Source organism: Anabrus simplex, chromosome 2, assembly GCF_040414725.1.
Source record: "Anabrus simplex isolate iqAnaSimp1 chromosome 2, ASM4041472v1, whole genome shotgun sequence".
Classification (NCBI taxonomy): Eukaryota; Metazoa; Arthropoda; class Insecta; order Orthoptera; family Tettigoniidae; genus Anabrus; species Anabrus simplex.
The window spans coordinates 270,392,575-270,419,847 of NC_090266.1; the positions used below are offsets into that span (position 1 = coordinate 270,392,575).

General features: G+C 38.1%; 1 protein-coding gene across 1 annotated transcript in view; it reads left to right on the top strand.

Annotated features, from left to right (window-relative positions):
• Nucleotides 1-27,273, top strand: part of Sara (Smad anchor for receptor activation) — a 431,539-nt gene that overhangs the window by 130,260 nt on the left and 274,006 nt on the right. Inside the window, exons 4-5 of the mRNA XM_067140577.2 lie at nucleotides 12,735-13,078; nucleotides 21,815-21,914. Of these exons, the coding sequence (XP_066996678.2) occupies nucleotides 12,735-13,078; nucleotides 21,815-21,914 (444 nt within the window). The remainder of the gene's footprint in view (nucleotides 1-12,734; nucleotides 13,079-21,814; nucleotides 21,915-27,273) is intronic.

The following is a 27,273-nucleotide window of genomic DNA, read 5'->3' on the forward strand; positions in this document are numbered from 1 at the left end:
TTAGATTATTTACTTAAATTATGTAAGTCAAGTTATCTGTTATTGCTATTATTCAGTTGGGTTCAGCAAATAGCATAGGTCTGTTATCTGATAATAGTGCAAAGGAGCAAATTTGTTAAGGGCATACCCAAGCTTGCTAGCTGTTTGTTTGTTTGTTTATTTATTTATTTATTTATTTATTTATTTATTTATTTATTTATTTATTTATTTATTTATTTATTTATTTATTTATTTATTAATTAATTAATTAAAGAACAGTCTTAGCCAAAGCGAGCTATGCTGCAATACAGGTTTCTTGTTTAGATAGCATGGGCAGTTTTACACAAGAATAATCTTAAGCACAAACCGTACAAAGTTGTAACTACAGGACAGTGTGTAGGATAGATATCTCCTTGTTTTATTGCTGTCACTGTGTAAAATGAGTGATAGGACAAATAATGTTAATAAAGGCATAGATCTCTGGTAAAGGTGTGCTTTCTTCTGAAACCTCGATTTAAGGTAAACCCCCATTTAAGGTTAAAAAAAAAATCAGGTCCTTGTAAAAACGTTAATAGGGGATCTACTGTATATTCACTGGACGAGCTGTCCATGCGGTTAGGGGCGCGCCAGCTATGAGCTTGCATCCGGGAGATAGTCGGTTCAAACCCCACTGTCGGCAGCCCAGAAGATTGTTTTCCGTGGTTTCCCATTTTCACGTCAGGAAAATGCTGGGGCTGTACCTTAATTAAGGCCACGGCTGCTTCCTTCCCACTCCTAACCCTTTCGCATCCCATCGTCGCCATAAGACCTATCTGCGTTGGTGTGACGTAAAGCAAATTGTAAACTGTATATTGATTTTTTTCTCATAAGGCTTTATTTTTGTATACTCCCACCAACCACTGAATTATTCCTCTCATTACACTTTTTGTTAACGTTTTCTTCCTTATTTCCACATTTTCATTTACTGTATTTTGCAAATTTCTACTGGTGTTCTCTTGTTGTTACATTCTGTCATTATTATGTCATTCACTCTTTGGACTACCTTCTTATGCAATCTCCTGTCATCCCTTGATAAGTTTCTTTCCCAATAGCATCCCATTCCTATATTTTCTAGTAGCTTCTTCAACCCATCCACACAGTAGTCCTCAGTTTGATGTTTCTTTGATGCCGATGTGCTATACCCAGAATTTCACCTCCTATCCCAGTTTTTAATCTCAACCAATACTTAACTATTCATTTCACAATATCTGCTCATATACTCTTCCCTGGAAAACGTGCACATTCCTAACATATTTCCTGAATTCAAAGTCTGTTAAGATATGGACTATTATGGATCTGCTGCCCCTACCCTCCCATCTGTAGCATTAAATAGCTTTATGTTTGAAGAATGTGTACTGCTAATCCCATAATAGCACAGAAGTCCAGCAAACTCTTCCCGTTCCTGTTAGCCTATATCTTCCCCACATTTGCTCATCACCCTTTCATATCCTTCAGTTCTATTTCCGACTCTCTCATTGAAATCAGCCATTAGCATTATGTTGTCCTTATTGTTGACCCTGAGTATGATGTCCCTCATACTTTATCATTATAGACTGTTATGTCCCTCATTGCTTCATAAAACATGTCTGCTTCATCCTCATTTGCACACTCACGTGATGAATACACTTGAGACAATTTTTGTCCTTATTCCTGAAAGTGCCAAATCTATTTACATCATTCATTCAGTGACGTGCCCAACATAAACTGTGTTGCGTGCAATAGCATTCCTGTTGAGCAGTCCTACCCAACACTCTCCTTCCCCTTTTGACACCCATCAAGTACATTTTATAATCTCCTATCTCTCCCTCGTTATCTCCCCTTACCCAAATATCATTAACTACTTACAGATGCATCCTCTTTGCTGACTCAGCCAATTCTACTTCCTTTCTTTCTACCATAAGCCCCATTAATATTGATAGCTCCCCATCGAATTCCATTTCATTTGCAAAGTTGTTTCAAACTAGTCCCTCGCCTGTCAAATGGGAGTTAGACTCAGTTACTTCCGTAGGTCCTTGGCTTGCGTAAAACTCTTGTAGTATTTTTAAAAGTAGGAAAGATCACAATATGAGCATAAGGTTAGAATTCTGGAGGACAAATTGGGGCAAATATTTGTTCGTAGGAAGGGGTGTTAGGGATATGAATCATTTACCAAGGGAGATGTCCAATAAATTTCCAAATTCTTTGCAAATTTAAGAAAAGAATAGGTAAACAACAGGTTGGAAATCTGCCACCTGGACGATTGCCCCGAATGCCGACCAGTGGTGATTGATTGAAAGATGATGATAGGCACCCATTGAAACAATGTAAAGTTATGGTGGTAGAGAATAAGGCTGAGGGTGATGAAGTGAGTGTAAGTGTATGTCAACTCCTATGTCAGGAAGAATTAAAAAAGAACTAAACCTAATTCACATAATAGCGGAGCATAATGGATACAATAGACACATGATAAACAAAATCATTCACAAAATAAAACATCAACTGAAATCCAAATTAAGTAGAAACAACAAACCTAAGGAAGACTATGCACTTTTTACCTTTAACAACACCCACATCCACCCCATAACCAATAGTTTCTGAAAACACAATCTAAGAATAGCTTACAAAACCACACATAATAATTCTTCCATTTTACATAACACTGAATCTGTCAATGAAAACAACAAATACAGCCACTCAGGAGTATACCACATGAAATGCGACGATTGCGAAGCCAGCTATGTCGGGCACATCGGCAGATGTTTTTCTATTCGCTACAACGAACATATCAATGCCACTAAATATAATCACTTTTCATCCATAGGACAACATGTCAAGGATCATAAGCATAAGTTCACTAAAATTGAGAATGACATGGAAATTTTAAATATGAACCCCACAGGCCCATTGCTCAATATAATGGAAGATTTTTACATCAACATGGACCAATATGCTAATCCTAACTTCAACTTAAATGAAATCACAGATAACATATTCTCTTCAACACAGCCATTCCCATTCTAAAAGACACATATTTAAAAAGAATGAGCTGACACAAACCCACACACAACCCAAAAGACATACCCCACTCGACCCCATCCTTTCTACAAGCTGTTTCCCCCACCCCACCACCTCTTAATCTGAACGCTACGGCAGCCACATGACATACACGCAACAATGTGCAGCACGCTCCCGACCATACTCGAAGACATATCCAGCCCACACGTAAGTAACACACACACTATAGTACACAAACCATTTAGCAGGCACACTCTATCAGTTATTCAAATTCCTACCTTTCTTTTTCTTCTTTCTTAGATTTTTTGAATTTACCTTATCGTGAATGCAAGTATGAAGAGGGGAGCTCTCTCAATGTACTTTCATATAATTCAATATGTCATATACAGCATATTATGCCTCAACAAGGATTCAATTAAACTAGCATGTATCAGCAAAGATATAGATTAAGAATGGTCATAGTACCTGTTAAACAAGTTACAGAACCTCTTTTCTGCTGAATGCAATGTTCCCCACTTATTTGTGGCCCAATAATGCACCTGAACATATCTATACAACAGTTGGTCATAACGTCGGCATACAGCAGAGATATTTGAACTTAACACCAAACCTCAGTGACCTTTTAAACTCCAAGAATTGTACCCTATTTTTAACCTTTTAGCAATACAATTTTTGACCAGAGTGCAAACCCCTACTTGTCTTTCCCTACACCTGTCTCGCCCATTTGGCCTGTCTCCGCCTTCTTCACCTTCCCCACCGATTCTCCCTTCACTGCGAAATGTTTGTGCGGTGAGTGGATTCACACTGTTGTATGGGACAATGTTACCGGTGTTAAAATACTCTTCTTTCAATTTGGTTTGAGCAGACAATTTATCTTCTAGTTCTTCCTTTCCTTTTTCTTTGCAATTTTTTCAGTAGTGTCTGGCTGACAGCAATTCGAGCAAGGCCTTTGTATTGAAAAATAGATGTTTTTGATGATCACGTAATTATTTTCCCACAGATTAAGTATTTGGCATTATTGTCAGGACTGAGAAAAATACGAAAGTTCCCAATTTGATTGAAATTGACTTTCGAAAGTCTTTGCTTTCTTCGAAACAGGTTGCTCCATTATTATGTTGTCTTGCGCTTATCTCTTTTACTGACAGACAAGCAGTCTATCACCTCATGCTTCGTTGCTGTCAGCGCACTACACCATCAGAGTCAAGCTTAGTCGGACCGATGCACAGTGAACAGAGCTTCTGCGCCTCGGTTTGCACGCGTGAGATTTTGGGCGTTTGAGAGGCCCTGATCTAGCCTATCAAAACTCTTGGATAGGTCAGTAGTGATACAGCCTCCCTTCTGAATGATTGCAGGATTGAATAATGCTTCACTCACTCTAATTGTCTGAGTTCTTTTTGCTAGAAATGTAGCAGCCTATTCTCTCACATTTTGTCTTGTCCAATTGCCTCATTTACGTCAGTAGTCTCCCATGGTATAACCTAGCAAAAGCCTTCGGTAGGCAAATAGTGATACAGTCCACTTGACCTTCTGAATCTAAAGTATCTGCTGTACCTTGCTGGAATTCTACAATGTGTGTTTCAGTGAAATAACTTTTCTTAAACCTGAACTCCCTTATATCAAACCAGTTAGTAATTTTGCAAACATGTCTAATGTAATCAGAAAGAAGGCTTTCCCAAAGCTTACATTCAACACATGTCAAGCTACTGGCCTGTAATTTTCGGCTTTAAAGCATCGGGAAACTACCTCACTCCTCATTTCCCTAGTACGCCTCTCCAATGACACCTAGGCCATCCATGACAGCTAATGGTGGACCTGTTGAGGATCCAACCAGCCTGCGGGCTGAATACCCAATATACATACATACACATGTATATTGCCCTTTCCTTTGTACACGGGGTACTATAGCAATTCCTGATGGATTTGATACGGTAATCAAATAAGTACTCAGATATGGTACTATAATATAGTATTATCTGAACCCGTTGCCTTTAGTATATCCTAAAAAATCTTACAAAATTCCAGCTGTTTTTCTAGTTTTCAACTTTTGTATCTTACTGTAAATATTTTTTTTAAAAATCATAAGTATTTTCAGTACTTTGTTAGTATTAGTTACCTCTTCTATCTGGACATTATCCTTGTAACCAATAATCTTTACATACTGGTGACTGAATACTTCTGCCCTCTGAATTCGTCACATATACAGTCACCTTGTTCATTAATACTATAGATACTTTTTTTCACCTTATCTCAGTTATTTCTGCAGTCGCTGGAGCCACCCAAGTTCATTTGGGTTTTGGCCAGGGATTTAAGACCTGATGCCCATTTTGAGGCAGGTGATTCTTGTGATTCTTGAGATGAATATCTCTACCCGGAATCGACTGGTAATCGAACCTCACCCATCCGGGTCGGAAGTCAGCAGCTAAGCCACTGCATCCCTTCCTCCCCCCGGTTCATTTATGTTTCCTGCAATGTCCTCCTTGGAACCTGTTTCTATCTAAAGTACCTGAACATACATACATTTATTGAACATAACAGGCGACTTCGCCCCTATACATGTTCACATGCAATCATAATAATAATAATAATAATAATAATAATAATAATAATAATAATAATAATAATAATAATAATAATGATAAAATGGATAATAATAAAATGAGTAATAATAATAATAATAATAATAATAATAATAATAATAATAATAATAATAATAATAATAATAATAATTAGCAGTCATTAGCTGAAGCAGATCACTCACTCAGTGTTCATCCAGTGTCCTTATTATGCTCTGTACTTGCGTCACATTCTTGTTACTGACCTACACCTGATCAATAATCAAACAACAACACTCAGCATTTCAGCACTTGCATTCCAGCTAACTTTAAAACAAACAGACCATGTAATCCTGTCCTCTTACCCAACTCCACATAACTAAGTACTCAGTCCCTATATTCCCTAATCCATTAGAATTTTAACATACTATCCCCTTCCCTTATACAGATAACTATTCCACCCCCCTATTCCCCTGCCCACCCTCTAACTCACTCTCCTTCATTTTACTCTCGCAGGCCTTTTTTGTCGCACAAAAATACCTGTTCAATTCACCCCCTTTTTCCCATTGTTTAATAATCCATCTCAGTATTGCGTTCTCATCCCCTCTCCCCAATATTTCCCGATGCTCGGCACTCAATAATCCATGTCTTAACCCCCTCGTTACCTCACAGTCTCTTAGCAAGTGAAACTCATCATTCACATCTCCACAAAGTACACACCTTGTCTTATCCCTCCCCTGTAACCAGCCTGAATTCCTTGGCAAACCTAAAAGCCACCACATCATCCCATATCGTTTTGACCTATCGACGTATCTAATATTCAACCCTGCTATCTCCTCTATTTTCGTCAAAACAGTCAGCGAATTTCTTAGTCTGCTTTCCCCCAATAGTTTCTGCCTATGGATATCTCTAATTCTCCTTTCCAGTATATTCATCCCTCTCACTTCTGTCTTTGACCAAACCTCCCCCCACAGGTGTCCTAATCCTATCCTCTCCAAATATCCCTTTATTTTTTCTAACCATCCACCCTTATACATGCTCTTAAATTGCTGTACATATGCTGCCTGTAATACTCTCCCACCTTCCTGTCTTTTTAAATTCATCCAGTATCTAACTATTCTTTTCACACCCTCTGATTCCAAATCCTCCCCACACATTAATTCCGCCCCTACATTTGCTGTACACCTCGGTAAGCCCATTACTAACTTAGCAAAACTACTAACAATCCTTCTTAGTTTCTCTCTTTTCTCATCCAGCCCCCAAACTTCTGCTCCGTATAATACCCTCCCAACGATTACCGACCTGAACACGAGTCTCAGTGTTTTATAACTGATCCCCGGGTACTTGAGTAGCAAATTTCTGACTGAGGCTAAGGCTGCCAATCCTCTATATTTCACTCTTTTGATCTGGTCACTCCAAGTTCCTTTATCATTAAAAATAACTCCTAGATATTCCAACTTCCTTACCTGTTCCAATCTTTCTCCCTGAATTACCCAATTCCCTTCTATCTTTCTTCTTTTGTCCACCTGTACTACCAATATTTTAGACTTATTTCCATTAATTTTCAATCCCCATTTCCTCGCAAATAGCATCACTGACTCTAAGGCCCTATTCATCGCCCCTGAAGTTAGCGTCATCAATAACACATCATCCGCAAATATCAGTCCTGGTACTTCCAAACCATTAATTACTGGTACAGCCCAATTTTCTGCCCCAAACCCCTCTAAAATATCGTTGATAAATAAAATAAACAGTATTGGCGATATCTAAAGTACCTATAAATACCCATCCATTTTTCACTAAAATTTGTATGACTTCCAGTTATGTTTGCCATCCTTGTTATCCTTAACTGAGGCCGATGATCTTGGATGTTAGGCCTCTTTAAACAACAAGCATATCCTTAACTGAATTCTTTGCTAAATTTAATTTCCTAGTAAATTCCTAAATCTACTTCTTTCCAGTCTGCACCGCCTCCTTAGTCTCTGTATTTGTGTGTTCTAATATAGCAGATCTTTACCATTCCTTATCATCTTTACAGATACTGTACCTGTTTCCACATTCCTCAACAATTTCTTAAAACCCTTCCCATAGATCCTTATCCTTTTTAATTTACCATTTTATTGTTTACTTTTTAACAACTTCCAGATGCCTGTGTTATCAACCACTTGGGTACTACCTGATAATCCTACTTTTACACCCTTCTTTCCCATGTTTTTTAATTTTTAACTACGGCAAAAACTGTTTCATGATGACTTACATCATTTATCACATCAGTTTCTCTATAGAGTTCATCTTGTTTTACCAGCACCACATCCAGAATATTCTTGCCTCTTGTTGGTTCCAAAACTTTCTGATTCAGCTGTCCTTCGCAGATTTGTTGGTCATGCTTCCTGATATTCGCGTTTCCTTCCCAATTGACATTTGGTAAATTGGAATCATCTGCTACACTTACGTCCCTTTCTATGTCGTTTCCCACAGAGCTGATTACTTTATCAAATAATGCCGCATCAGCTTCAGCACCAACCTTTCTAGGTCTATACACCCCAAAAGCATCAAGTGCCTATTATATTTAGAGATGTCCAACTCGTTTGCTGAACGGTCAGCGTACTGGCCTTCGGTTCAGAGGGTCCTGGGTTCGATTCCCGGCAGGGTCGGGGATTTTAACCTTAATTGGTTAATTCCAATGGCACGGGGGCTGGGTGTATGTGTTGTCTTCATCATCATTTCATCCTCATCATGACGCGCAGGTCGCCTACGGGTGTCAAATAGAAAGACCTGCACCTGGCAAGCCGAATCCGTCTTGGGATATCCCGGCACTAAAAGCATATGACATTTCATTTCATTTAGAGATGAGCCTTACACCAAGAATTTCATGTTTCTCACCCTGAACTTTTACGTAGCTTATAAATTCTTCTTTCACCTGTATGAATACCGGTACTCCTCGTACCGTTCCTGTCCTGTCTCCAGATACAAATGGGTGTGTAGGAGATAGGGAACTGCATTCAGATTGCCTTCATTTTAACCGTGGTGGTAGGTGTAAGTTAGGTTTGTTTGGAAAGATAATAGGGAGGTATATTCAAGGAAACACTACTCTCCAGTTCCATCAGAAAATTTCTGCATTCTTAATATCATTTCTCATCCATGATTCAGTTCCTATTACATGGTAAACGTATGTCTATTAAATGACTTAATTCCATTCCTTTCTTTACAATACTTCTACAGTTTAACATTTTAATGTCATTCTCACTTGGCTTCCAGCACCCTGTACTCTTATCACCACTCCCTGTTCCACCCCATTTCCCTCAGTGTACCTTCCTATAACATTTCTAAATAAACTTACATGTACCACTGCAGTTGAAGTAAAGGCAATCTGAGCACAGTTCCCTATCTATTACTCACCCATTTGGAAGTACAAATCTCACTCACAGTTTCCGACATACCCATTCCATATTCTCACTTAAATCCCTGATCACTTTCCAGTCAGTATCCCTCCTACATGGTATTCCACTGATAATCTCTGCTCCTTTACATTTCTCCTATGCTGCATTAACCAGATCCCACACATCACCAACCATATTGGATCCTATACTTGCCTGCCTTACATTGTTGGTACCAGTGTGAAAAACTCCCACCTTCTCCTTACCTTCCTCCTTCCCTTCTACTTTTCTCAACATCTGCCTTAACCTAATACCTGGGATAACACCTCACCATTGTTCCCTTTCCTCCACACATTTCCGCATATGCCCAACAGTGAAGGCCCCCATGATCGGAGCCTTAAAACCCACCCACCTCATTTGATCCCTTCCCTTCCTGGTCTCCCGTATCTTTCTGGCAGCAGCAGAATCTACTTCCTTCTTCCTTTCCTCTATCCTTTGATCCTGTTCCACCTCCCTTTTTCTATCCTCCTCACTAAATTTCCCTTTCCTACCTTTTCCTTTTAGCCGGGCTGTGTGGTGCAGACGGTTGAGGCGCTGGCCTTCTGACTTCAACTTAGCAGGTTCGATCCTAGCTCAGTCCGGTGGTATTTGAAGGTGCTCAAATACGTCAGCCTCATGTCGGTAGATTCGCTGGCATGTAAAAGTTCTTCTGTGGGACTGAATTTCAACACATTGGCGTCTCCGAAAACCATAAAAGGAGTTTGTGGGACGTAAAGCCAATAAGAGAGAGATGATTTTTCCCTTTCCTCCTACTTCTCCCCTCCTCTTTGACAGTTCACTGTTCCTAATCTCTCCTCTGCTGTTCTACCTGCACTGACTCGTACAGGTTTTTCTCTGATACCTGTCCTGAATTCTGCCACTGAATAGAGAGCCCTTTGCCCTCAATTTTCTTCCCCTTAAAACATTAGCCTTCCTGCTTCCACAACTTCTCTCTTTCCTTCTCATCCTTCTTGTACACTTACTGTATCCTGTACGTTGTTTAAAGGAGACTTAACTTCCTTTCTCTCGTCTGTGAGAATTGTAATAATCTCCCTCAAACCCTCCTGCTGACATCCCCAGTCCCTAACCTCTATTCATTAGGCATTCTTTACAGAAAAACGAAAAATCAGCAAAAATAACTATTCCGTGAATAAAAGGAAATTCAAAGGAAAGAAATATTGTCTAGTATATGACATAAGGATCACACGACAATAAAGTAATCAGTCAGTCGCTGCTGATCTGCATTTAGGGCAGTTGCCCAGGTGACAGATTACCTAAGTGTTGTTTTTGTAGCCTTTTCTTAAATGATAGCAAAGAATTTGGAAATTTACTGAAATCTTCCTTGGTTAGTTATTCCAATCCCTAACTCCCCTTCCTATAAACGAATATTTGCCCCAATTTGTCCTCTTGAATTTTAAATTTATCTGCATATCGTAATCTTTCCTACTTTTAAAGACACCACTCAAACTTAGTCTACTAATGTCATTCCACCCCATCTCTCCACTGACAGCTTGGAACATACCACTTAATAATACCAGTGTAGTTGGTCTGTTATCTTGACATTATAAATTTTCCAGCTAACTCATTCCTGGTTTCCAACATTTCGCCCCAGTGTGCTAAATTGGGCTCATCAGTTGGGAAATAGCACAGCCACCAAGATGCATGGCTCATGCATACCGTGAAGGCCACTGCATAGGCTACTTGGAGCCACCGGCAGTGCCAATGTGCTATGAGAGACTGTCTCATTTCCAAAAAATGATGCCTGCCTGGCCATCAGATGATATAGATGTTGATTCCCATAGGGAACCTGAACTATTTGTCCCGAATGAGTAAATTTATAATACCAGTGTAGTTGGTCTGTTATTGGATATTATAAATTTTCCAGCTAACTCATTCCTGGTTGCCAGCGTTTTGCCCCAGGAATGAGTTAGCTGGAAAATTTATAATGTCCAATAAGGGACCAACTACATTAGTATTATAAATTTACTCATTCGGGACAAATATTTCAGGTTCCCTGTGGGAATCAACATCTTGTCACATACCACTTAGTCGAGCAGCTTGTCTCTTTTCTCCCAAGACTTTCCAGCCCGAACTTTGAACTCTCACCAGGATTACTTGATTCAAGAACTGGAAAAAATCCAATAAAAAGTCAGCTTGATTTGTTCTGAGTGATTACCTGCAATGTAGTAGCATTACGAAAATGTTGTAACGTTTTGGGCTGGAAAGAATTGGGAGAAAGGAGACGAGCTACTCTACTAAGTGGTATGTTCCGATCTGTCATTGGAGAGATGGTGTGAAATGACATTAGTAGGTGGATAAGTTTGAGTGTGATTTTTAAAGTAGGAAATATCACAATATGAAGACGTTGAAAGTCAGGAGGACAAATTGGGGCAAATATTAATTTATAGGAAGAGGAGTGAGGGATTGGAATAATTTACCAAGGGAGATGTTCAATAAATTTCCAAATTCTTCGCAACTTTTAAAGAAAAGTCTAGGTAAACAAAAGATAAGGAATCTGCCACCTGGGTGACTGCCGTAATTTCAGATCAGTGGTGATTGATTGATTTCTAATAAGTGGAACGAGAGTAACAGTGTACAGACACTTGAAGATTTCCCACGAGTTCCAGGAATAACATTATGACTTGACGAACCAGAAAACATTAAACTAGTAGTAGGGCTTGTTTTGTTGATGAGTTCTCTGAACTTTAGGCTGAGTAGACTAAGTTGTATCATGAGCAAACTGCTTCTTCACACTAAGTATGCCCTGGAAACTGGAAATGAACAGTTTTAAGTGGTAGTGAGATGAGAAGACCTTTTGTCTTTTTGATAGTATAAGTAAAAAAAGCCGTGTTCGTAACAGATCTTCTCATAGAAATCCCTATACTCCTAAACAATGAGCTGAAATAGATTTGACCAAATACTTGCATACCTCCATTTCAGTAACAATAATAAATTCAAAAATTTCATCACATTCAGTAGGTTAGTTAAGCTAGCTCACTTGTTCCTATACAGGTGCTTTACCATAAAGTACCCAGGAAATGCCTAGGCACAGGGGTTGTGTAATGTGACCATGTCAGGAAAGTGTTGAGGTGACAAGATATAAATTTCGTTAAGACTAATCTGTTGGTGACCAAGCATCTAAATATCGTAAAGTGGAGGGGTTATAGGTTGTCCAGCTTCTTGGCTGAATTGTCAGTGTTTTGGCCTTCAGTTGGGAGGGTCCCTGTTCAAACACCAGCCAGGTCGGTGTAATTAATTATTCTGGCTCAGGCACTGATTGTTTGTGTTTGTCCCAACACTCACCTCTTCATTTATAGACAATACACCACACTACCAACCACCACAGAAACTAGCAATAGTCAGTACATTCCTCCATGTAGGATTGGCGTCGGGAAGGGTACTAAGCTGTAAAAACAGGGCCTAATGGATATGTGCGACACATTGCGCACCTGCAATCGCTTAGGGTATGGGAAAAGTGGAGGAAGAAGAAGAAGCTTGTGTAGGTTGTGGTAGTAATGATGTGTTGGTATCTGTATTTTCTTGCTCTTTTATTTGGAATCAGCTGGGGATGTACCGTGATTAAGTCCAAAGTCGCTTCCTTCCCACTCCTACCCCTTTCCTATCCCATTGTTGCCATAAGACCTATCTGTGTCGGTGTGACATAAAGCAACTTTAAAAGAAATATATGTATTTAGAATCAGTTTTATTTTATGTGTTGTGTACCTTGTATGCTTAATTTCTGCCTCTTATTTAGGATTACCTGGTGAAACTCCGGGCACTCATTTGGAACCTTCTCAGGAAATTCAGAACAACAACTCAGCAAATCCTGTAGCTGAAACTGCTGGAAATTCAATGTTGACATCACCAGATGCATCTGATAGTTCTTCTCTTGAAGTAGCTATATCACCAGTTCCATCTCTTCAGACTACTAGTCCTTCGAACAATGAGTCCTCTCCCTATGTGTTATCACCTGAAGAAAGAAGTCTTGGGAAGCTGCCTCCATTTTGGGTTCCTGACAGTGATGCGCCCAACTGCATGCTATGTGACCTGAAGTTCACAGTTTTGAAGAGAAGACACCATTGCAGAGCTTGTGGAAAGGTTGTAGTTTAAATTTATTGTTATTGAACCAATGCATAATATGTATTAGGGGATAATGAATTAAGAATTTTTACATTTAGACCCACTTAAGATACATAGATTGAACTGAGTGATCGTAGAAACTTGGGTAAAGAGCCTGCTTTAATTCCAGTATATTAATAAGTTAATTACATTTTATTTGTCACTAGTTTAAATTATACATATACTTGACAAACTCTGAGATCTTGTACTTTGTTTCATAGATATGTTATTCACATGGGTTAAAAAAGTAGAAAACCAAGCTCGATAGCTGCAGTTGCTTAAGTGCGGCCAGTATTCAGTATTCAGGAGATAGTAGGTTCGAACCCCACTGTTGGCAGCCCTGAAAATGGTTTTCCGTGGTTTCCCATTTTCACACCAGGCAAATGCTGGGGCTGTACCTTAATTCAGGCCACGGCCACTTCCTTCCCACTCCTAGCCCTTTCCTGTCCCATCGTCGCTGTAAGACTTATCTGCTGTATCGGTGCGACGTAAAACAACTAGCAAAAAAAAAAAAAAAAGAAAAGTAAGGTTGTGGAAAAGAAATGAGTAAAAGTCCATAATAAAATACAGTTAGTGATCAACTTATTAGGAGTAACACAAAATAATGTTATTTGTTTTATGCTTCACTAATGACTTACACGGTTTTTCGGAGACACGAGATGCCAGAATTTTGGTCTGCAGGAGTTCTTTTACCTGCTGGTAAATCTACCAACACGGGGCTAATGTATTTCAGCACATTCAAATGCTGCCGGACTCGGCCAGAATCAAACCTGCCAACTTGGGCTTGGAAAGTCAGCGCCTTAACCATCTGGGCCATTCAGCATGACTAGGAATAGCACATTGCTTTTAATCTTTGATTTTACTAATAAAATATGACATGATTTTAAACCACCATGTCACCATTGGAGTGACAGCTACATTAAGATACTACACTTGCTTTAGATACTCCTAATAGAAAGTAATTTGTGCAAGTAATTAATTTCATTTCCTCTCACTTTTTCCCAAAAATTTATGTAGTTGTTAGTCTGTTTCTGAGTTATAGGTGATATATCCTGTATACAGTGACCAGAAAAATTAATGGATCACTTGAATTTTCAAAGGAAAAGGCATGTTAAATTGTGAAACATTTGTTTTATTATTTACATTGATCATTTTCATGAAAAATATATCGAAGTAATGTTGTTGTTGTTGTTGTTGTTGTTTGAGTCATCGGTCCATAGATTGGTTTGATGCAGCTTCCCTGCAACCCTATCCTCTGCTAATATTTTAATTTCTACATATCTAATACATCCTACGTCTGCTCTAATTTGTTTGTCATATTCATACTTTTGTCTACCCCTACCAATCTTACCAGCTACACTTTCCTCAAAAATTAACTGACCGAGCTCGATAGCTGCAGTCGCTTAAGTGCGGCCAGTATCCAATATTCGGTAAGTGTTGTAGGTTCTGTTGAGTGTCTTGAGTGCTCCCCCAAGTGGCTCCTGTTAGTCTCTTCAGCAGTTTCATCTGTTTGTTTACTTTCTCCTTCACATGTCGTATGTGTTTGGTCCAGTTCAGCTTCTTGTATGTGATGATACCTAGGTACTTGGTGTTTTCACTTTTTTGGAAGTTCCTGATCACTGAATTTTAGACTGAAAGTAGGATTGTGATGTCTCAGGGAGAAAAACTGATATTCTGTTTTAGTAGTATTGATTTCCATATTGTTATTTTCAGTCCAGTTTTTAAGTTTTATAAGAGCCTGGCTCATTCTGTGTTCAAGAAGCATTTGCTGATTTGGGCTGTTACGAGTTGTGGTCCAAATGATAACATCATCTGCAAACATGCTGATATTCACATCACTTACTTCCTTTATTGTTGTTGGAAGATCATTGATGTACACATTGAATGATGATGTGCTTGATACAACTCCTTGTGAGAGGCCGAGTTTGATTGCTTGCACCCTGAAGTTTTGTTGTTGTAATGAACATTGATTATTCTTTGGGAAAGGTATCTTGAAAACCACTTTAACATGCGTCCATTTACTTTGAATCGGATAAGCTTCCTTAACAGCATGTTTTGCCATACAGTATCAGAGGCTCCTTTATCAATGTAAACTAAACTTTCCCTTTTTTTTAAAGGCTTCCTTCACAGATTGTGTAAATCTCATTATTTGATGGGAGGTGGACCTGTTTTATCTGAATCCTGCTTGTTTTCTGTTAGGAGAGATTTTGTTTCCAAGTACCAATTGAGTCTATTTGTAATCATCCTTTGTAGAATTTTTACCAGAATGGAGTAAGTGCTATAGGTCGGTACGAGGGGACTTGGTTTTTTGGCTTGCCCGGTTTTAGAATTGGAATGATAGTTGCTTTTGTCCAGTCGTTTTGTAGGTTTTCATTTGATGTCCAAAATTTGTTGAATATATGCAGCAGTATGTTAAGAGCAGATCCAAGGTTTTTTATGAATTCTGGGAATATCTCGTCGGGTCCGGGTTGTTTTCTGACTTGTGTGTTCTTTATTGCTAACATTAACTCTTCTATGGAAAATTCATTGTTAAAGATGTCCTCTGCATTATTATTCATAAATTTTTTCACTATTCGTTTGAGGGTCGTGTCGTCTTTCTTTTTCTGTCTTGATAACCTATTTGAAGTGTAATGTTTACAGAAGTGGTTTGCTATTTTGTGACAATCTGTAATTTTGTTATCATTTATCATAATAGGATTCAAAGGAGTGACTACATGTTTGTTGTTTAGAGAATTGATAGGTTTGTGGGCTTTGTTGCTGTCTGTCCTATAGTCAACTGTTGCTAAGAATGTGTTGGTATTGTTATGGCTTGTTTTAATTTTGCTTTTGCTTGTTGCCATTTTCATACATCATTTTGATCCTGAGTAAGTTCAGCTGTTCATTTTGCTTTTTCTCTGTCGGACTTAAGATTATTCAGTTCATCTGACCAGAAAGGTTTATAGATTGTTTGAGTACCTGTAGGTTTGCACAGTTTGGCTATGTCTTTTATGACTGTAGTTAATTTATTCAGGATGATGTTAGGAGGTGCATCAAGATCAATTTCCAACATTTTAGTTTCCAGGTTGTTTCTATAAGTTTCCCAGTCTGTCATCTTGAAGTTCCACTGGATCTCCTGGTATGCACATTGAGCAGGTTCACTGTATGATGTAACAGTAAGGAGGGACATTCTATATCCACTGCCTGGATCTTCAAGTACTGATCGATGACTGTGGTTTGCAAGATCTTTTGACACTTATATGAGATCTGGGTTAGTTGTGTAACCATAGTGCGAATGAATGTTGCTGGATCTTTGTTATTGTATAGTAGTTCTAAATAGCTGCTCACTGTAAGGTCTTTTATTGCTTTTCCAGCTGTATTTGTGTAGTTGTAGCCCCAGACTGGATAAGCTGTATTGAAGTCCCCTATAAAAATGGTTTTTGATTTCTAAAAGGTTGAGATTCAGATTTTTATTGTTTGGAGGGCTGTATACACAAAAGATCGTTTCAAGTTCATTAACTTCAGATGTATCTGTTGAGTTCATTTCTTTTACAATCCTGAGTTTTGACATAATATTGTTCTTCACTGCTACAAATATTCCACTAGCTAGTTGTCTTGTTTTGAAGAGTGTGTAGGTGGTATACCCTTGGATCTTTAAATATTGTATGTTTTCAGGTGTAATATTAGCTTCATTGATGAGAAGGATACCTATATCTCTGTCTATCATGATTTTCTTTACTTCCAATAGTTTTGTTTTTAGGTAGACCACCTGCACTCCATTGCAGTATTCTTACTTTTTGTTGTTTTGCTCTGAAAAGAGCAGTTTTATTTGTTTGCATGTGTTTGCTCATGTTTCAATATTCTAGAATGTTTTTACCAAAATTACTTGTTTAGCACCACCCAGGAGACACGTACAGCTTAAGGTATGCTGCGAATGTTACTAACGTCATCCCCCAAATTAAATTACTCATGTGTTAATTTTAGAGTTAACAACATTGTATCGAATAAGGTGGATAAAAATCCTATATTTTAATTGAGAGCTAGGATATAATACTTAATAACGTTGTGTAGTTCACCAATAAGCACCGATTCATCGAATATTCCCGATTTATTCCTTAACTCAAATACAAGCCCTCTACATGATTACAATACAGACGGGTTGAAGACGCCATGATGATTTTAGTTTTTGGATACTGTCAACCTTACCATAACAAAAATACCAAAATGACGTAAGTTTATCACATCTGTCCATCAAGACAAACTTCCCATATCTTGTCCATCCTGCCCTCACTCCCTTTGATCTGTCAAGATCAACTACTCATCTATGGGAAGTGGTACTAATTTAACTCAAAGAATATCTAAAAATTTCCTTGAAGTTATAACATCCACTGCATGCACTAGTCTGTCACAAGGGGTAGACCACAACAGCCATCTTCCAATGAAGTGGTGGGGTGTTCTTGTTCTTCATGAGCATGACAGCACCAACAGGAATATTGTGTTGCACAGTTTTCCATTTTTGGCATTGTTAAAGGCTGCTGAGGTAGCTGGTGGACCATCTCTTCCATATTTGCTGTAAGAAGTACTGTAGCTTCTCCCATCTCCTTAGCTGGGACAAAGACATTGCTCAAGTCTGGCTCTTTAGAGGAATCAAGTTTGGAACCAATTAGGAAATGTCCAGATGTTAAGGGGAGGGGTTATCAGGATTACTGGACAGCACAGTTAAAGGCCTTGAATTCACACTATCTTCTACCTGACATAGCAAGGTACTTAACTCTTCATAGGTAAGTACATGTGTGCCTAGTATGCATCTGAGGTGATATTTCAAACACTTGATGTTCAATTCCCAGAGGCCTCCAAAATGTGGAGAACCTGGATGTATAACATGCCACTTGAACTGGTCACTAGTTTCAAAGTTTTCCAAGTCTTCCTTGAATGATACAGAAGATTAACAGTTAATGAAGTTCCTGCAGTTCGTTAATTAGCCTTAACAAAATTAGTCCCATTATAGAAATACACACTCGAGATTTTGCCTCTATGAGCTGTAAATCATTTCATTCCAGCTGTAAATACATGTGATGTTAGACTACATAAGGAGAGTGCGAGGTAGCACCTTTGGGTTGCCTTACTTCTAGCAGAGCCAAGTTTCATCATTTAAGGTCCAGTGAAGTCTACAGCAACATTCATAAAGGGACAAGAAGGCTGGACATAAACATCAGGGTATTGTCCCATTAACTGTATCCTCACTGCTCCTTACAGTTTAACACGCTGCAAGCACCTGTGAAGAATGTATCTGACTACCTGACAAATCCTTGAAATCCAGTACTGCCTTTGCATACTGGAGACGATAAATTCAGATCCTGCAGGTAGTAGATGGTGTTCTGCTCTTATAACAAGGGTAGTCAGGTGATGTCCAGGAGGTGAGATTATTTGATGTTTTGCTTCATCAGGTAACGCTGACGAATTCAATCTTACCCCTACTCTTAACACTTCTTGTTCGTCCAGAAATGGATGGAGGCTGAGAAGACTGCTGCTCTCTGAGATAGGTTCCTTCCTTTTCAGTGTTTCAATGTCCTTCCTATGAAAGCATTATGCAATCTTAACACAAGTCCTAAGTTTCATCGTTAATTCCTCGGTGTCCATAGTACCAAACATTTTGTCAGAATGCCTGGAGTTATAGATGAATCTCTGCCAGTAGGTCATAACTTTTACCATGATTTGAAAAACTCTCAATAATTGTATCACAATTTGTTAATGATATCAAGGTTTTAACCTTGGTAGTGTGTTCTTCTGGCATAGACTCCTTAGAGTTGATGCGTATTTTCTCAGGCCACTGATTGAGGTTGCTTCAACCATCAAGGACCCTGCCTCCATAATGTGGATTGCTGAAGTTTTTCACCTTCAAACCACGTGATGATATATCTGCTGAGTTATCTCGAGGCTGTACATGTCTCCAGCAACTGCTTTCACTTTGCTGTTGGATCTGTGATACACTATTTCCAACAAATATTTTCTGGCACAAGGCTGGGGAAGATAACCAACCTAACACCACCATCAAGTCTGTCCAGTAAGGGATGTTGCAAATATCAAGCTCCAAGTTTTGTGTTGTTCTCCTATAATGTTTGGCCATATGAACAGCTGCACATAGCTCTAGTCTTGGAAGAGTACTTTTCTTTACAGGCGCAACTCTGATTTTGACACACAGTAATCTAACAGATATGTTACCATCACTGTTTACAGTTCTGAGAAAAATGCAGCAGCCATAAGCTTTCTCACTCACATCACAAAATGCGTGCATTTGTATTTCCTTAATATGTGGAAAGCTTACAAGATCTGTGAGTGGACAACGAGGGAGGACAGTGCAGATGAGTGACTGCATTGTGAGTGGAAATCGTATCTCTCACATAGACTTGTTAGACTGTGGTGTACGTGCTTAAATTGTGAACAGATGGCCGCTTAAAGTGTACGGAAATCTTATTTCTGAACTGCCCTAGGGTATAAGTGATAGTGTACAGTACGTGTTTACAGAAACTGTGTAGCATAACTGTTTTAGCCTGTGTTAAACTATAACACTTAGGGTGATGTGTGTGTGTGTGTGAGAGAGAGAGAGAGAGAGAGAGAGAGAGAGAGAGAGAGAGAGAGATATGAAACGAGTGTATCTGTGTGTAAGTGGTTATTAGACTTAATAAATCTTAGCATAGAAGCTACCAGTCAAGTATTTGTCTGCTACCCATCAACATGTTGCAGTACTCAAACTTAATAACATAGTGTAGTTCACCAATAAGCACTGATTCACCGGGTATTACCTGATTTATTCCTTAACTTAAATACAAGCACTTTACATGATTACATTACAAACAGTTTGAAGACACCATGATGATCTTAGTCTTTGGATACTACCAACGTTAACATAAACAAATATACCAAAAGGACATAAGTTTACCACATCTGTCCATTGTCAGGACAAACTTTCCACATCTTTCCAGCGCTTGTTAGTAACCTCTGGCATACATGACAGCTGCACACCCTCGTGTCATACGTTGGATAAGCTTACAAATGTTATCCTAGGGTATGGTTCTCCATACGTTAATTGAAATTTAGTCAGACATCAAGTGCGATGTGTAGGAAGTAGTTCTGCAGAACTTCTTCCTTATAGTGTCAGCTGTCAGTCTCCTGGATGACATTGAAGTTCGTCTTGTGATTTTAGGCAATTTCCCCCCCAAAACATCTCTGATTCATAGGCATAAGTAATGATCTGCATGTTCAGGGTCAAATTTACTTTGCCTTGATGTTACCATTCCCTGACATAACCTTCTGTTCCATACAGCATGAATCTTCATGAAGTTGTCCATTGTAGGAGTGAAACACCAAGTATAGATAGCATTTATTACAGAACCACTTATATTTTCTGTTAGCATGAGAATAACTTCTATAAAGCATGAGTGGTTTCACAAGATTAAACATTAAACTTAAACCTAATCATGTATGTTGGAACAATATAAAAGTTTGAAAGGTTTGCTCAGTTTCAATGGTCTGTTGAATTTAAAGTAGCATATTAGTATTCCTGTAGAAAGACCATTGAAACTGAGCAAATCTTCTAAATTTTATGTTTATTTCCATCTGATTAATGATGGGCTGAAATGCAATAATTAATACATGTAATGTGTATCTGCTGCATAAAACACTCTTCCCTGATTACTTTGACCACAGATTTCTTCTAACTGCTTCATTGACATTTTTATAAAGTCTCATCCTATTTGGATTGAGGATATCAACTAAACCCATTACATTTTTTCTGATTTCCAGCAGTTTATCTGTATTTTTCTTTTCCCATTTTTGGTTCATCCATTGGCATGTTTGGTGGGATCAGCTAAGTTATATGATTATCGGATCTATCGCTCTATCACTGCTCTGTAGATGAAGTCATTTTAAATGCCAAAATTTTACTTAAAAATTAAAGTAGGTACTTATGAAATTGTGCTTGATTAAAAAGCTCTCTCTATGCATAACTGATTTTGAAGCACAAATATTTATTAGTGAAGTGTTATTCCCTTAAAGGTATGTAACCAAAAGTTGGAAAAATTCTGTCCTGAAAGAGAAAGTACAGTGGCATATGTATCTTGAGAGTATTAGTAAAATTTTTAAGGGGCTGTTAGTTATAAAAGTTAGAGAGCTGCATGAGAAATATCAGTATAGAATTAGTGGGATACTAAAAATTCTCTGCAGTGTAAGTTTGTTATATTTATATGTTTAAGACTGGTTAGCCATGCTGTTGGGGTTGCATATCTGAGAGCTTGCATTCGGGAGATGGTGGGTTCGAATCTCACCATTGGCAGCCCTGAAGATAATTTCTTGTGGTTTCCCATTTGCCCACCAGGCAAAAGCTGTGTTGTACCTTAATTAAGGCCACAGACACTACCTTTTCAAGTCGCTGAAAACCTTTGATGTGATAGTGCAACGTCAACTTCTGCTCCAAAGAGGATTGGTTCCCAGTACAGTTTGTTAGCATTTAATTCTGCTTAAATATGAGAGACAGTTTCTGAGGATTTATCAATGAATCTCTTTTCCAGAATATTTCTGACCTATGAAGCCTCCTTAAACTAATAACAGTTGAAGGGAAGTTATTATCTTGTCACATTGATTTCAGTAGGCAGGAAGGAAATTAATTCATCTTCAGGATATTGTTGTGTGTTTTTCATTGCTCCATACTTCCATTACATTTGCTTTTCTCTGCTCTTATAGGTCCTCTGTTCAAAATGCTGCAGCCTTAAGTCCCGTCTTGAATACATGGAAAATGCAGAGGCCAGAGTGTGTCATCCATGTTTTGATATTTTAGCTAAAGGTAATGTATGTACATTGAATATTTGAATAGTTAGTTCATCTTATAATTAAAGTTGGTAGAATCATTGATAAGGCATTTAAAATAGAGATAACCATAAGGAGGGACATACATCGTCAAAGATAGAAAGGCCGGGCTGAGTGGCTCAGATGGTTGAGGTGCTGGCCTTCTGATCCCAACTTGGCAGGTTTGATCCTGGCCGAGTCCGGCGGTATTTGAAGAGGCTCAAATACGTTAGCCTCGTGTCGGTAGGTTTACTAGCACGTAAAAGATCTCCTGCGGGACTATATTCTGGCATCTCGGCATCTCCGAAAGCCATAAAAGTAGTTAGTGGGACGTAAAGCCAATATTATTATTATTGTTATTATTGTTGTTCTGTTGTTGTTAGAGAGAAAGCTAGAAAAGAATATAAGAACATGCAAAAAGGATTTATACGGTAACAGGCTAGTGATGGCAGCAGGGCGAATAACAGGGAAAGCATAAGATGATCAGGACAATCTCTACATTTTCACAGGTGACTAAAATTGATCTTACTAGTCCTTGTTTTCTGCGGTTTCCTGTTTTCACACCAGGCAAATGCGGCTGTACCTTAATTAAGGCCATGGTCGCTTTCTTCCCACTCCTAGCCCTTCCCTATCCCGTCATCGCCATAAAACTTATCTGTGTCGGTGCGACGTAAAACAAATTGTAAAAAAAAAAAAAAAAAAAAAAGGAAAAAGAAGGAAAAATTGACTTTGTTGTTGGATAACAAAATCTGGGTGGATTTTATTCAGTTAGTTAGTTATTCAGTTAGTTCAGTTAGTTAGTGTAACTGACATAAAGACTGAGGATTATCGCTAGCTGAAGGAGATCATAATAATGACAGGTGGATCAATCAATCAATACTGATCTGCGTTTAGGGCAGTCGCCCAGGTGGCAGAATTCCCTACCCTATCTGTTGCTTTCCTAGCCTTTTCCTAAATGATTTCAAAGAAATTGGAAATTTATTGAACATCTCCCTTGGTAAGTTATTCCAGTCTCCAACTCCCCTTCCTATAAATGAACATTTGCCTCAGTTTGTCCTCTCGAATTCCAACTTTATCTTCATATTGTGATCTTTCTTACTTTTATAAACGCCATTCAAACTTATTTGTCTACTAATGTCATTCCACGCCATCTCTCCGCTGACAGCTCGGAACATACCACTTAAATGGAATAATATCAATAAGTTAATTTATTGAATTTACCACCTAATCAATACAAAATGTCATACTTTAGTTGGTTTACTTTGGCATATTAACTAAAATGGTACATGTTTCGCCTTAATATGCCGAAGTAAACCAACTAAAGTATGACATTTTGTATTGATTAGGTGGTAAATTCAATAAATTAACTTATTGATATTATTCCATTCAAGTATCATCAATACGGATCAAGAATGATATTTATCACATGTAACATACCACTTAGTCGAGCAGCTCTTCTTCTTTCTCTCAATTCTTCCCAACCCAAACATTGCAACATTTTTGTAACGCTACTCTTTTGTCTGAAATCACCCAGAACAAATCGAGCTGATTTTCTTTGGATTTTTTCCAGTTCTTGAATCAGGTAATCCTGGTGAGGGTCCCATACACTGGAACCATACTCTAGTTGGGGTCTCACCAGAGACTTATATGCCCTCTCCTTTAGATCCTTACTACAACCCCTAAACACCCTCATAACCATGTGCAGAGATCTGTACCCTTTATTTACAATCCCATTTATGTGATTTTTTATACTGATGAAAAGTAGGTTATCTAGGAAACAAATCGAAACATTCCTAGAGAGTAAGAATGGAAGAAGATCATGAGGTTGACGAAAAATGTATTGAATGATTTGATTTGACGGTAGAAGTGTACGAGGGTAGCCCAGAAACTAATGCACCACATTTTTTGTTCTTCAACAATTATATATTGACACAATGAAACTTGTACACAAGAAAGAATGATGTTTCTTCTACACTCCCTATTTTTCCATGTAATCTCCTTCCTGTTTTATGGCTTTCCTCCAGCAAGACGCAAGGGCATGTATGCCCTGTTGGTACCACTCCTTGTTCTGTTCATGAAGCCATTTCTTCACTGTGCGAATCACCTCTTTGTCATCCCCAAAATTTCTCCTACGAATGGCATTCTCCAGTGGCCCAAACAAGCAAAAATCTGAGGGAGCTAGGTCAAGGTGGGTGGAATAACACTGTGTTACAACATCAAAGAAAGGACGATAAGTTCCACCTTTTCAATACTATATATTGTGTGAAAGTTTTACATTTCTGTTAAAACATCACAATTTTTGTATATTTGCTACCGGTTTCGACAGATTCTCTATCATCATCAGCCAAGAACAATTATACAAAGACAAGTTACATTGATCATGACTCTTATGCTAAGATTACAATAGTAGTTATATACATGATATGGTTAAAATAGTATTTACATATATAGACTGGAGGTCAGTAAGATAAAAAAGTCGTATTTCTATAGGTGTACACCTTAATATTTCTAATTAAAAGGATTAACTTGTTGAAAGAAATTCTGTTCTTGTAATATAAAATTGTAGTAGAGTGTGATTATTGGCTTAAGTCTATAATATTTTAACTGATGACCGGCCGGTTCATTTTTGAAGGCATGTAGCCATTGAAAAAGTGAACAAACATTTAGTCATGTGTTGTTCCGCATAAAATATGCACAATAAAATTATATACAAATTTGAATGGGGCTTCAACTTGGACTTGAGAAAGAAGATTTATATTAAAATGTTTAATGCAAACAAAAATAGATGCATTATTTTGTCACTGCATGTTGATGTTGACAGTCAAACTGTCCATCGAAAGTTCTATATATCGGCTTGTACTTGGTGTGTTTGTTTGTCATATTGAGAGATGGATTGAACATAGTAACTGAGGTTCTTGTTAAAGTGGTACTTGAAGATCTTATGATGCAAGTTGTAGATACATAAATTGATTTAGAAAGATCCTGAACCAAGCCGGAACCTATAAGAAATGAAACGCAATTTAGAATTATATGAAAATCGATAAAAGGGGGTAATATTAGCGAAATGAAAGACTCACCTCATGTGCCAAGTTGGTAGTAGATATATCGGAGAAGAACTAACAGACTGAATGTGGAGAGGCGGACATTCGGAGGAAGTAAGGTGGGGCGGAGTTACTAAGTAGGGGGAAGGGGAAGAGCGGTGGAGGCAGGACTATGATCGGGTGGGCACGGCCGGCGGTAGGGGTAATATGTAAGCGTGTTATGAATTGTTTTGAGGATTGATCAATTTTTGGGTATTTTAAGATTATTCAATGTTTTAATAAACGTATCAAATAAAATCGTAGGTTATTCAGAGAGGTCATTGAGATAAAAATTTGGATTATGGTACTGATCGAGTGAAATGTAAAATTGTTCAGTTAAATCAAGTATAGGGCCTTTGTTTATTACTTCAATGATGTCTATATCGTGGTCTATGCCATAAAATTTGTGTTTATAGTCATGCATATGTTGACCTACTGCGGAGAATTTTCTGTATTTAATTGCATTTGCGTGTCCTGTGTATCTAATTTTGACTGATCTACCGGTCTGTCCAAGGTAAGTACTGAGACAGTCGTTACAATGAAATCTATAGACACCTGACTTTTCAAAAGGGTTGGAAGTGTTAATTGAGTTAGAGTTGTGTAAAATGTCTAGGTTACTATTATTGGTTCTAAAGGAAATGTTGATGTTCTGCTTCTTAAATATGTTTGTAATTTTATGAATATTGGGGTCAAAGGTAAAAGTTGAAAAAGTTTTTGATTTAGTAGTTTCTTTAATTAGGTTTGATTTTGGGCAATGTCTGAATTTACTAATTATATTTTCTATAAAATTCTTATTGTAGCCATTATGAACTGCAGTATTGCGTATTGTGTTTAATTCTTTATTAAGGTCTGATTTCGACATAGGAATATTGAATGCTCGGTGTACTCGGCTATAGTAGGTGGCCCGTTTATGGTTAAGGGGATGAGTGGAGTCCTGTTTTATTGTTGTGGCAGTATGTGTGGGTTTTCTATAAATTTTATATTTGAAGGAAGATGGAAGCCTGGGGATAGTGAGGTCTAGGAAATTGGTGGTATTATTGACTTCGGATTCTAGTGTGAATTTAATCTCTGTGTCGATAGTGTTAAGATATGTTAAGAGTGGTAGCTGCATCTATAGTACGTTGGTCCATAATAATAAATACATCGTCGATGTACCTGGACCAGAGATGTATGTTGTTAAATGTTGCATTATTGTCTATTTTTGTGTGTTCTAAAATATCTAGGTATATTTCTGCTAAGATGCCGGAGGCTGGTGAACCCATGGCTAGGCCGTCCTGCTTGTATATAATTTGATCAAATGTGAAGTAGTTGTTATTGATTAAAAGCTTCAAGATAGACATAAAATCAGATATCTCAAGTTGACTAAGTTGACTATGATTGTGTAGGTTTTGAGGGATAATATGAAGGAGTTTTTCTGGTTTGATACTAGTGTACATATGTTGTTGTTTGAGTCATCAGTCCATAGACTGGTTTGATGCAGCTCTCCATGCCACCCTATCCTGTGATAACCTTTTCATTTCTACGTAACTATTGCATCCTACATCTGCTCTAATCTGTTTGTCATATTCATACCTTGGTCTACCCCTACCGTTCTTGCCACCTACACTTCCTTCAAAAACCAACTGAACAAGTCCTGGGTGTCTTAAGATGTGTCCTATCATTCTATCTCTTCTTCTCGTCAAATTTAGCCAAATCGATCTCCTCTCACCAATTCGATTCAGTATCTCTTCATTCGTGATTCGATCTATCCATCTCACCTTCAGCATTCTTCTATAACACCACATTTCAAAAGCTTCTATTCTCTTTCTTTCTGAGCTAGTTATCGTCCATGTTTCACTTCCATACAATGCCACGCTCCACACAAAAGTCTTCAAAAACATCTTTCTAATTCCGATATCAATGTTTGAAGTGAGCAAATTTCTTTTCTTACGAAAGCTCTTCCTTGCTTGTGCTAGTTTGCATTTTATGTCCTCCTTACTTCTGCCATCGTTGGTTATTTTACTACCCAAGTAACAATATTCATCTACTTCCTTTAAGACTTCATTTCCTAATCTAATATTTCCTATATCACCTGCCTTCGTTCGACTGCACTCCATTACTTTTGTTTTGGACTTATTTATTTTCATCTTGTACTCCTTACCTAAGACTTCATCCATACCATTCAGCAACTTCTCGAGATCTTCTGCAGTCTCAGATAAAATAACAATATCATCGGCAAATCTCAAGGTTTTGATTTCCTCTCCTTGGACTGTGATTCCCTTTCCAAATTTCTCTTTG